General features: G+C 53.3%; 1 protein-coding gene across 1 annotated transcript in view; it reads right to left on the reverse strand.

The window, feature by feature from the left end:
- Positions 1 to 12330, reverse strand: part of LOC308051157 (uncharacterized protein) — a gene marked incomplete at its 3' end in the record, with an annotated part of 29654 nt that overhangs the window by 5273 nt on the left and 12051 nt on the right. The window contains exons 9-13 of the mRNA XM_080361488.1: positions 11775 to 11865; positions 10816 to 10897; positions 9174 to 9335; positions 7612 to 7803; positions 5400 to 6563 (exon numbers count right to left, since the gene is read on the reverse strand). Of these exons, the coding sequence (XP_080217614.1) occupies positions 5400 to 6563; positions 7612 to 7803; positions 9174 to 9335; positions 10816 to 10897; positions 11775 to 11865 (1691 nt within the window). The remainder of the gene's footprint in view (positions 1 to 5399; positions 6564 to 7611; positions 7804 to 9173; positions 9336 to 10815; positions 10898 to 11774; positions 11866 to 12330) is intronic.

Consider the following 12330-nt stretch of genomic DNA (forward strand, 5'->3'; position numbering starts at 1 on the left):
TGGGTCCTATTGGGGTCAATGTGGGGTCATTGGGGTCAATGGGGTCAATGTGGGGTCATCAATGGGTCCCATTGGGGTCAATGTGGGGTCATCAATGGGTCCCTAAGACCCCATTGGGTCATCAATGGGTCCTTATGGGTCCCATTGGGGTCAATGTGGGGTCATTGGGGTCAACATGGGGTCATTGGGGTCAATGTGGGGTCATCAATGGGTCCCTAAGACCCCATTGGGTCATCAATGGGTCCCATTGGTCCCCAAGACCTTGTCAAGACCCCATTGGGGTCAATGTTGGGTCCCCATGTCCCATCAAGACCCCATTGGGTCCCATGAGGTCAATGTGGGGTCATCAATGGGTCCCCAAGACCCCATCAAGACCCCATTGGGTCATCATTGGGTCCCATGGGGTCAATGTTGGGTCCCCAAGACCCTGTTGGGTTCCCATTGGGTCCCGTTGGGTCAATGTTGGGTCCCCATTGGGTCCCCAAGACCCCATCAAGACCCCATTGGGTCATCATTGGGTCCCCATTGGGTCAATGTTGGGTTCCCATTGGGTCAATGTTGGGTCATCAATGGGTCCCCGAGACCCCATTGGGTCATCATTGGGTCCCCATTGGCCGTTGAGTCATCAATGGGTCCCTATGGGTCCCATTGGGGTCAATGTGGGGTCATCAATGGGTCCCCAAGACCCCACTGGGTCATCAATGGGTCCCATTGGTCCCCAAGACCTTGTCAAGACCCTGTTGGGTCAATGTTGGGTCCCCATGTCCCATCAAGACCCCATTGGGTCCCCATTGGGTCTCATTGGGTCAATGTTGGGTCATTGTTGGGTCCCCATTGGGTCAATGTTGGGTTCCCATTGGGTCCCATTGGGTCATTGTTGGGTCCCCAAGACCCCACTGGGGTCAATGTTGGGTCCCCAAGACCCCATCAAGACCCCATTGGGTCATTGTTGGGTCCCTATTGGGTCCCATTGGGTCATTGTTGGGTCCCCAAGACCCCATCAAGACCCCATTGGGTCATTGTTGGGTCCCTATTGGGTCCCACTGGGTCATTGTTGGGTCCCCATTGGGTCCCACTGGGGTTAATGTTGGGTCCCCAAGACCCCATTGGGTCCCATTGGGTCATTGTTGGGTCCCCAAGATGCCATTGGGTCAATGTTGGGTCCCCATGTCCCATCAAGACCCCACTGGGTCCCCATTGGGTCCCCAAGACCCCATCAAGACCCCATTGGGTCATCATTGGGTCCCATGGGGTCAATGTTGGGTCATTGTTGGGTCCTCAAGACCCCGTTGGGTCAATGTTGGGTCCCCATTGGGTCCCATTGTGGTCAATGTTGGGTCCCCAAGACCCCATCAAGACCCCATTGGGTCCCATTGGGTCATTGTTGGGTCCCCAAGACCCCATTGGGTCAATGTTGGGTCCCCATGTCCCATCAAGACCCCATTGGGTCCCCATTGGGTCCCCAAGACCCCATCAAGACCCCATTGGGTCATCATTGGGTCCCCATTGGTTGTTGGGTCAATGCTGGGTCTCCATTGGCTCCTTCACCCACCTCTTGCTCCCCATTGGTTCACCATGTCCCCCTCAAGACCCCATTGAGTCCCCATTGGCCGTTGGCTCATCGCTGGCTCCCCATTGGCCATTTCACCCCCATTGGGTCATCGCTGGGTCCCCATTGGCTCCCTCACCCCCCTCTTGCTCCCCATTGGTTCCCCGTGTCCCCACCAAGACCCCATTGGGTCCCCATTGGCCGTTGGCTCATCGCTGGCTCCCATTGGCCATTTCACCCCCATTGGGTCATCGCTGGGTCCCCATTGGCTCCCTCACCCACCTCTTGCTCGCCATTGGTTCCCCGTGTCCCCACCAAGACCCCATTGGGTCCCCACTGGCCGTTGGCTCATCGCTGGCTCCCCATTGGCCATTTCACCCCCATTGGGTCATCGCTGGGTCCCCATTGGCTCCCTCACCCACCTCTTGCTCCCCATTGGTTCCCCGTGTCCCCATTAAGACCCCATTGGCCGTTGGCTCATCGCTGGCTCCCCATTGGCCGTTTCACCCCCATTGGGTCATCGCTGGGTCCCCATTGGCTCCCTCACCCACCTCTTGCTCCCCATTGGTTCTCCGTGTCCCCATTAAGACCCCGTTGGGTCTCCATTGGCCGTTGGCTCATCGCTGGCTCCCCATTGGCCATTTCACCCCCATTGGGTCATCGCTGGGTCCCCATTGGCTCCCTCACCCACCTCTTGCTCCCCATTGGTTCCCCGTGTCCCCACCAAGACCCCCATTGGTTCCCCATTGGCCGTTGGCTCATCACTGGCTCCCCATTGGCCATTTCACCCCCATTGGGTCATCGCTGGGTCCCCATTGGCTCCCTCACCTCCTTCTTGCTCCCCATTGGTTCCCCATGTCCCCACCAAGACCCCCATTGGTTCCCCATTGGCCGTTGGCTCATCGCTGGCTCCCCATTGGCTCCTTCACCCACCTCTGGCTCCCCATTGGCTGCTTGCTGGCTCCCTCACCCACTCCTCGCTCCCCATTGGCTGTTGCTCATCGCTGGCTCCCTGTTGGGCGATCGGTGGGTCCCCATTGGCTGCTCCCCGTTGATGACGTCACTAAGCCCCTCCCCCCCCCCATGAGTGCCCCTCCCCCCCCAAAAACAACTAAAAATGATGAATTTGGGGAAGTTTAAATAATTCTATTGAACACAAAATAAAATAAATGGGGGAAAATGAACAAAAATGAACAAAAAAATGACACAAAATGATGGAAAAGGGAGAAACTGCCCCAAATTTTTTTTGGGGGGGGGGGAGTCCCTGACCCCAAATTTGGGTTTTTTGGCCCCAAATTGGGGCGTTTTGGGTCCCAAATGTGTCGATTTCTGGCCCCAAAATGTCGCCTTCGAGTCCCAAAACGAACAATTTCTGCCCCAAAATCGAGCGTTTCTGCCCCAAAATTCGGGGCTTTTCGCCCCTAAAATTAGAGTTTTGTGCCCCCAAAATTGGGGTTTCCGGCCCCAAAATTGGGACTTTTCAGGTCCCAAATTTGGGAATTTTCAGGTCCCAAAATTAGAGTTTTCTGCCCCAAAATTTAGGGATTTCCGGCCCCAAATTTCGAGGGTTTTTTTTGCCCCCAAACCAGGGATTTTTGGCCCCAAAATAATCGGGGGTTTCCAGCCCCAAATTTTGGGGGGTTCAGGTCCCAAAATTAGAGTTTTTAGCCCCAAAATGTGAGTTTTCGGGGCCCAATTCTTTTCTTTCGCCCCAAAATTGGGGATTTTGCCCCAAATGATGGATTTTGGGCCCCAAAATTCCACCTTTTAGCCCCAAATTTGCCCCTTTCCCCCCCAATTCTGTTTTTAGGCCCAAATCGCCCGTTTGTGCCCCAAATTCTTATTGTTCCCATTTCTTTGGTTTTTAAAAATATTCCAAATTTTCAACATTTTCTGAAATTTTTGAATTTTAAAAACGTTAAAAAATTCAAAAATTTCTACATTTTAAACTTTCTTCAAAACTTTCAAAATTTTTCAATTTCAAACGTCCAAAGTTTCCAAAATTTCCCAAATTTTTCCATTGAAATTTGGACATTTTCAACATTTTCAGAATGTTTAAAATTTTCACTTTGAAATTCTTCGTTTTCCAAGTTTTGCGAATTTTCAAAACCATTAAATTTCAATTTTTAAATTTTCAAAATTGTCCTGATTTTAATTTTTAAATCTCCAGTTTTCCAACTTTTTGAAATTTTTAAATCCCAAATTTTCCATTTTCAAACTTTTCAAAACTTTTAAAATCCCAAATTTTTAAATTCTCAAACTTTTCAAAATTTTAAAAAGTCTAAATTTTACATTTTCAAACTTTCAAAATTTTTAAATCCCATTTTTTAAATTTTCAAACTTTTCAAATTTTCAAACTTTTAAAATCCCAATTTTTAAATTTTCAAACTTTTCAAAAATTTTAAATCCCAATTCTCAAATTTTCAAACTTTCCCAACTTTTCAAAATTTTAAAATTCCAATTCTTACATTTTTAAATTTGAAAAGTTTGGAAAGTTAATAATTGGAATTTTAATATTTTGAAAAGTTTGGAATTCCAATTTTTAAATTTCCAATTTTTCCAAAATTTTACAATTTCAATTTTTAAATTTTCAAACTTCTCAAATTTTCAAACTTTTCAAAATATTAAAATTCTAATTTTTAAATTTCCAAACTTTTCAAAATTTTAAAATTCTGATTTTCAAGTTTTCAAACTTTTCAAAATTTTAAATTCCCAAATTTCTAATTTTCAAACTTTCAAACTTTTTCAATCCCGATTTTCAAACTTTTCAAAATCTTTAAATCCCAATTTTTAAATTCTCAAACTTTTTGTTTTTTTAATTTCCAACTTTTAAATTTTCAAACTTTTTAAATTTTCAAACTTTTTAAATTTTCAAACTTTTTAAATTTTCAAACTTCCAAAATTTTAAAATTCTAATTTTTACATTTTTTAAACTGTCAAACTTTTTAAATCCCAATTTTTAAATTCTCAAACTTTTCATTGTTTTTTAAATTCCAATTATTAAACTTTCAAACTTTTCAAACTTTTTAAAATCCCAATTTTTAAATTCTCAAACTTTTCATTTTTTTTTTAAATTCCAATTATTAAACTTTCAAACTTTTCAAAACTTTTAAAATCCCAATTATGAAATTTTCCAACTTCTCCAAATTTTCAACCCCCAATTTCCAAATTTTCCCAAATTTTCAAAAACTCCAACATTTAAATTTCCCAAACGCCCCAAAACTTGAACTTTTAAACGTTCAAAACCTTAAAAACGTCCAAATTCCCCATTTCTTCAAACGTTCCAAATCGCTCATTTTTACCATTTCTCTCCCTTTTGGCCCCAAACCGACCCCCCCCCTCCATCCCCCCCCCCATCCCCCCCCCCATTGGCCCCGCCCAATCACCTCCACGGCCTCCTCGGGGGGGGCGTGGCCACCGCTCGCCCCGCCCCCCCCGCTGTTTTCCCCGCCCCCCCGCGGGGGGGTGGCGGCGGTTGGGGGGGGCGGCGGGGGGAGGGGCAGCGGGGGGAGGGGCGGGGGATGCGGCTGGGAGGCTCCGCCCCCTTCCCCCTCCCCCAGGTTTCCCGCCAAGCGCGGCGGAGGCGGAGCCAGAGGCGCTGGGGGAGGGGCGGGGGGGGCGGGGCGGGGCCGCGCCGGGGGATGGGCAGGCGGGAGCGGAAATGCCAATGGGGCCTCGTTTTGGGGTAAAATTGGTAAAGTCGCCGTTCGGATACGAAACCCAAGCGGGAAAAGAGGCGGAAAACGGGGGGGGGGAGGCGCAAAACCCCCCGGAACAGCCAGCGCTGCACCCCCCCCAAGCCCCGCCCCCACAGCAAGCCACGCCCCCCCAGGAAGCCCCGCCCCCCCACCCCCAGGAGGTAAAACGCCAGGAAGAGCCACGGGAACAGGAAGAGCTGGGCGGCCAATAGGAAGACGGGGGCGTACGCGCGGTATTTTTTGGGGGAAAAACCCAAAAATGGGCAAATTCCAGCCGTCAGGGTCAAGGTCAAGAGCCCCAAGCGCCAATAGGGGGCTGGGAGGGTCAGGGCTAAAGCCACGCCCATGGCCCCGCCCCCCATGTGGCCACGCCCAGCCCGGGGGAGGAGCCAGAGGAGGAGGGGGGGGAGGAGCCAGAGGAGGGGGAGGGAGGGGCGGAGGTAAAGGGCGGCAAGGAGGGCGGCGGCCAATGGGAGCGCGGGGGGGAGGGAGGGGGGGCGGGGCCGGGGGAGGGGGGGGAAGGGGGGGGGGTGGATGGGGGCGATGGGGTGAATAGAGTCATTGGGGTCAATGGGGTCAATGGGGTCAGTGGGGTCAATGGGGTCAATGGGGCCAATGGGATCAATGGGGTCAATGGGATCAATGGGGCCAATGGGGTGAATGGAACCAATGGGATGAATGGGGCCAATGGGATCAATGGGGTCAATGGAACCAATGGGGTCAATGGGATGAATGGGGCCAATGAGATCAATGGGGCCAATGGGATCAATGGAGTGAATGGAGTCAATGGGGTCAATGGGGCCAATGGGATGAATGGGGTCAATGGGGCCAATGGGATCAATGGGGCCAATGGGGTGAATGGAACCAATGGCATCAATGGGATCAATGGGGCCAATGGGGTCAATGGAACCAATGGGGCCAATGGGGTCAATGGGATCAATGGGGCCAATGGGATCAATAGGATCAATGGGATCAATGGGGGGGAAAGTGGGGGAGCAATTGGGGGGGTCAATGAGGGAACTGGGGGTCAAATGGGGGGGGTTAATGGGGGGATTTTGGGGGGTCGAACTGGGGGGGTCAATGGGAGAACTGGGGGGATCAATGGGGGGATCAATGGGATCAATGGGGGAGAAATTGGGGTGAACCGGGGGGGAATTTGGGGCCAAAGGGCGGGAATGGGGGCGTCGGGGTCCCCGTGTCCCCGCGTCACCTCCGGGGCCCAACTGGTCGGACTGGTCGTACTGGTTCGTTAACCCGGTCGCTAATTGCTGCGCCGCCTCGTTACCCACGGGAGGAAACTCCTCCTCGTCCTCAGCCTGAAATTGGGGCAAAATGGGGCATTTTTGGGGCTCCCGGAGCCCAAAATGCACAAATAACGACACAAAACTCCCCCAAATTCCGTTCCCTCTCGTTTTTGGGTTAAATTTGGGCCATTTTGGGGTCATTTTGGGGGTAGTTTGGGGGATTTTTGAGCCGTTTTCAGGCTGATTTTGGGGGGTTTTTTGGGGTATTTTGGGGCGTTTTTAGCGCTTTTTGGGTATTTGGGGCCATTTCCAGCACCCCCTGGGGGTTTTGGGGTCAATTTTGGGGTCATTTAGGGGGTTTTTGGGGGTGCCAAATGCTCCCCCCCCCCCCACCCCATAGGGAAGCACTATGACCTCTTTAGCTCCGCCCCCTTTAAACTCCACCCCATTTGTCTCGTCCAATCCCCTCGCAGGCCCCGCCCACCCCCTTATAAGGAGCCGCCAGGGGTCCTGACCAATGAGATGCCCAGAACCTCCCCCCCCCCGCCCAATCAGCTTCCCCAAAGCCTCCCAACCAATGAGACACGTCGAGTCACCAAACTCCGCCCCCTTAGGCCCCGCCCACTCCTCAAGCCCCGCCCCCTTGTCCTTAAAGAGCCCCCGGGGCCTCCTCAGCAGCTGATTGGCTGCAAGCCCAAACCCCGCCCCCTCAGGCCCCGCCCACCCCTCAAGCCCCGCCCCCTTGTCCTTAAAGAGTCCCCAGGGCCTCCTCAGCAGCTGATTGGCCACAAGCCCAAACCCCGCCCCCTAAACCCCACCCCCTTGTCCTTAAAGAGCCCCTAGGGCCTTCTGAGCAGCCGATTGGCCGCAAGCCCAAACCCCGCCCCCTAAGACCCGCCCCCTTGTCCTTAAAGAGCCCCCGGGGCCTCCTGTGCAGCTGATTGGCTGCAAGCCCAAACCCTGCCCCCTAAACCCCGCCCACCTGTTTCTTAAAGAGCCCACGACCCTTTTATTGCCCCCCGGATGGTTCTTTGGGGTCTCAACCCCATTTTGGGACCTTTTTGGGGCGTTTAAGTCATTTTAGGGCGTTTTTGGGTGCTCGAGACCCTCAGGGACTCACGGGCGGGGGCTGGGCGGCCAATGGGGGATCTTCCTCGTCTTCATCGTCACCGTCGTTATCATCATCATCGTCATCGCCGTCACCGTCATCGTCGTCATTGGCCGCGCTGGCGCCGCTGCTGCCGCTGGATTCGCTGACGGACGCGCTGGGCGGCCAATGACTGCGCTCCGGGCTGCAGGCGGGATCCGCCCCCTGGGGGCGATGGGGACAATGGGGACAATGGGGGCAATGGGGACATTGGGGGTCAATGGGGGTCAATGGGGACAATGGGATCAATGAGGGCAATGGGGACAATGGGGGCAATGGGGGCAATGGGGGCAATGGGGTCAATGGGGGTCAATGGGGGTCAATGGGGACATTGGGGACATTGGGGACATTGGGGGTCAATGGGGTCAATACGATCAATGGGGTCAATGGGGACACTGGGGTCAATGGGGCACAATGGGATCAATGGGTCAATGGGTCAATGGGGGTCAATGACGATCAATGGATCAATGGGGTCAATGGGGTCAATGGGGGCAATGGGGGCAATGGGGGCAATGGGGGCAATGGATCAATGGGGTCAATGGGGTCAATGGGGTCAATGGGGTCAATAGGGACAATGGGGACAATGGGGTCAATGGATCAATGGGGTCAACGGGTCAATGGGGTCAATGGGGTCAATAGGATCAGTGGGTCAATGGAGTCAATGGGAACATTGGGGTGAATGGGGACATTGGGGTCAATGGGGTCAATGGGGTCAATGGGGGTCAATGGGGACATGAGGTCAATGGGTCAATGGGGTCAATGGCTCAATGGGGGTCAATGGAGGTCAATGGAGGTCAATGGGGGTCAATGGGGTCAATGGGGATATTGGGGTCAATGGGGTCAATGGCTCAATGGGGGTCAATGGGTCAATGGGGGTCAATAGGGACATTGGGGGTCAATGGGTCAATGGGGACAATGGGGTCAAGGGGGATATTGGGGTCAATGGGTCAATGGATCAATGGGGGTCAATGGGGACATGAGGTCAATGGCTCAATGTGGTCAATGGGTCAATGGGGTCAATGAGGTCAATGGAGATCAATGGGTCAATGGGGGTCAATGGGGATATTGGGGTCAATGGGGTCAATGGCTCAATGGGGGTCAATGGGTCAATGGGGGTCAATGGGCTCAATGGGGGTCAATAGGGACATTGGGGGTCAATGGGTCAATGGGGACAATGGGGTCAAGGGGGATATTGGGGTCAATGGGGTCAATGGGTCAATGGATCAATGAGGGTCAATGGGGACATGGGGTCAATGGCTCAATGTGGTCAATGGGTCAATGGGGTCAATGGGGTCAATGGAGGTCAATGGGTCAATGGGGTCAATGGGTCAATGGGTCAATGAGGACAATGGGGTCAAGGGGGATATTGGGGTCAATGAGGTCAATGGGTCAATGGATCAATGGGGGTCAATGGGGTCAATGGGGGTCAATGGCTCAATGGGGGTCAATGGGGTCAATGGGGGTCAATGGCTCAATGGGGGTCAATGGGTCTGAAATGTCCCCAAATCCCCCCAAAATTCCCCCCCCCCACGAACCTGGGGGTCCCGGTGGGCGGGGCCGGGGGCGGGGCCGTCCGGGAGCAGCAGCTTCCTGATTGGCCGCAGGTGCAGCTGGTCCAGGGCGCGCGCGGCCGCCTGGGCTCGGCCAATCAAAGCCAGGAGCACGCGCGGGGGGCGGGGCCTCCGCAGGAAGGGGTGCTGGGGGGGGCGGGGCCAGAGGGGACAATGAGCCAATGGGGTGAGGGCACAAGGGGATGAATGGGGAGGGGGGGATGAATGAATGGGATCTATGGGGCAATTAATGGGATAATGGGGTAATTAATGGGATATTGGGGGTAATTAATGGGATATTCAGGGTAATTAATGGGATATTGAGGGTAATTAATGGGATAATGGGGCTAATTAATGGAATAATGGGGCTAATTAATAGGATAATGGGGCTAATTAATAGGATAATGGGAGTAATTAATGGGATAATGGGATGCATGGGGTAATTGGGTAATGAGTGCGATAATTAATGTGATAACAGAGATAATTAACGGGATAATGGGGCAATTAATGGGGTAATGGGGATAATTAATGGGGGTAATTAAGGGGATAATGGGATCAAGAGGGGAAATCAATGGGATCAATAGGGGTAATTAATGGGATCAATAGGAGTAATTAATGGGATCAATAGGGGTAATAAAGATAATGGGGCAATTAATGGGATAATGGGATCAATGAGGATAATTAATGGGATAATGGGGACAATTAATGGGGTAATTAAGTGGATAATTAATGGGATAATAGGGATCAATGGGATAATTAATGAGATGAAAGAATCAAGGGGGATAATTAATGGGGTAATGGGAACAATGGGGGTAATTAATGGGATAATGGGATCGATGGGGATAATGGGGTAATTAATGGGATAATTAATGGGATAAGAAGGATAATTAATGGGACAATGGGGTCAATGGGGTAATTAATGGGATCAGAGGGTCAATGGGGTAATTAATGGGATAATGGGATCAATGGGATAATTATTGGGATAAAGGAATCAATGGAGTAATTAATGGGATAATTAATGGCATAATGGAGATAATTAATGAGACAATGAGATCAATGGGGTAATTAATGGGATCAGGGGGTCAATGGGGTAATTAACGGGATAATTAATGGGATAAGGGGGATAACTAATGGGTCAATGGGGTAATTAATGGGATCAGGGGGTCAATGGGGTAATCAATGGGATAATGGGATCAATGGGGTAATTAATGGGATAATGGGGTCAATGGGGTAATTAATGGGATCAGGGGGTCAATGGGGTAATCAATGGGATAATTAATGGGATAAGGGGGATAATTAATGGGTCAATGGGGTAATTAATGGGATCAGGGGGTCAATGGGGTAATTAATGGGATAATTAATGGGATAAGGGGGATAATTAATGGGTCAATGGGGTAATTAATGGGATAAGGGGATCAATGGGGTAATTAATGGGATAATGGGGCCAATGGGGTAATTAAGGAGGCAATGGGGGTGATTAAGGGGTAACGACGGTGTAATTAAGGGCTAATTAGGGATAATTAGGAGTAATGGGGATAACTAGGGGTAACAGGGGGGCCATGAGTAGGTCATGAGAGGGTGATTAAGGTAATTAAGGGGTAATTAGGGGTAATTAGCGCTAACGAACCTGCAGCAGGTGCTCGGCCGTGGGTCGATCCTGCGGCTGCTTCTGGAGACACGAACCCACGAACCCCCGGAAACACGGGGACCTGGCGCCCCGTCAGGGACCCAGGAGTGCCCCAGGGACCCAGGAGTGCCCCAGGGACCCAGGAGTGCCCCAGGGGACCCAGGAGTGCCCCAGGGGACCCAAACAGGGGACCCAGGAGTGCCCCAGGGACCCAGGAGTGCCCCAGGGGACCCAAGAGTGCCCCAGGGGACCCAAACAGGGGACCCAGGAGTGCCCCAGGGACCCAGGAGTGCCCCAAGGGACCCAGGAGTGCCCCAGGGGACCCAAACAGGGGACCCAGGAGTGCCCCAGGGACCCAGGAGTGCCCCAGGGGACCCAGGAGTGCCCCAGGGGACCCAAACAGGGGACCCAGGAGTGCCCCAGGGACCCAGGAGTGCCCCAGGGGACCCAGGAGTGCCTCAAGGGACCCAAACAGGGGACCCAGGAGTGCCCCAGGGACCCAGGAGTGCCCCAGGGGACCCAAACAGGGGACCCAGGAGTGTCCCAGGGGACCCAGGAGTGTGGGAGGGACCCAGGAGTGCCCCAAGGGACCCAAACAGGGGACCCAGGAGTTCTGAGGGACCCAGGAGTGCCCCAAGGGACCCAGGAGTTCGGGAGGGACCCAGGAGTGCCCCAAGGGACCCAGGAATGCCCCAAGGGACCCAGGAATGCCCCAGGGAACCAAACAGGGGACCCAGGAGTGCCCAAGGGACCCAAGAGTGTGGGGAGGGACCCCCAGTGAGGGACCCAGGAGTGCCCCAGGGGATCCAGGAGTTCGGGAGGGGACCCGGGAGTTCGGGAGGGACCCAGGAGTTTGGGAGGGACCCAGGAGTTCGGGAGGGACCCAGGAGTTCGGGAGGGACCCAAGAGTGCCCCAAGGGACCCAGGAGTGCGGGAGGGACCCAGGCGTGCGGGCTCACCACGGGGGGGGCAGCGCGGGGGGGTCGCTCTGGGCGATGTGGTACAGGGCGCTCATGGCGTTCAGCTGGAACAGCGGCGGCTTCCGCTCCGCTGGGGGGACATGTGGGGCAGCATGTGGGGCAGGATGTGGGGCAGGATGTGGGGCAGGATGTGGGGCAGGATGTGGGGCAGAGTCACATGTGCGGTGACGGGTGTGGGGCAGGTGTGGGGTGGGATGTGGGGAAGGGTGTGGGGTAAACAGGGCGCAGACGAGGGTGGGGGGGGTGTGGGGCAGGATGTGGGGCAGGTATGGGGCAGGATGTGGGGCAGACATGGGGCAGGACATGGGGGGGATGTGGAGGGGATGTGGAGGGGATGTGGAGGGGATGTGGGGCAGGATGTGGCGCAGGGTGTGGGGCAGGATGTGGGGTGATGTAGGGGGATGTGGGGCAGGATGTGGGGGGCAGGGTGTGGGGGGCAGGGTGTGGGGCAATGTTGAGTGGATGTGGGGTGATGTGGGGCAGTACATGGGGCAGATGTGGGGCAGGATATGGGGGGAATGTGGAGCAAGACGTG

The sequence above is a fragment of the Nesoenas mayeri genome (genome assembly GCF_963082525.1).
Source record: "Nesoenas mayeri genome assembly, chromosome: 32".
NCBI lineage: Eukaryota > Metazoa > Chordata > Aves > Columbiformes > Columbidae > Nesoenas > Nesoenas mayeri.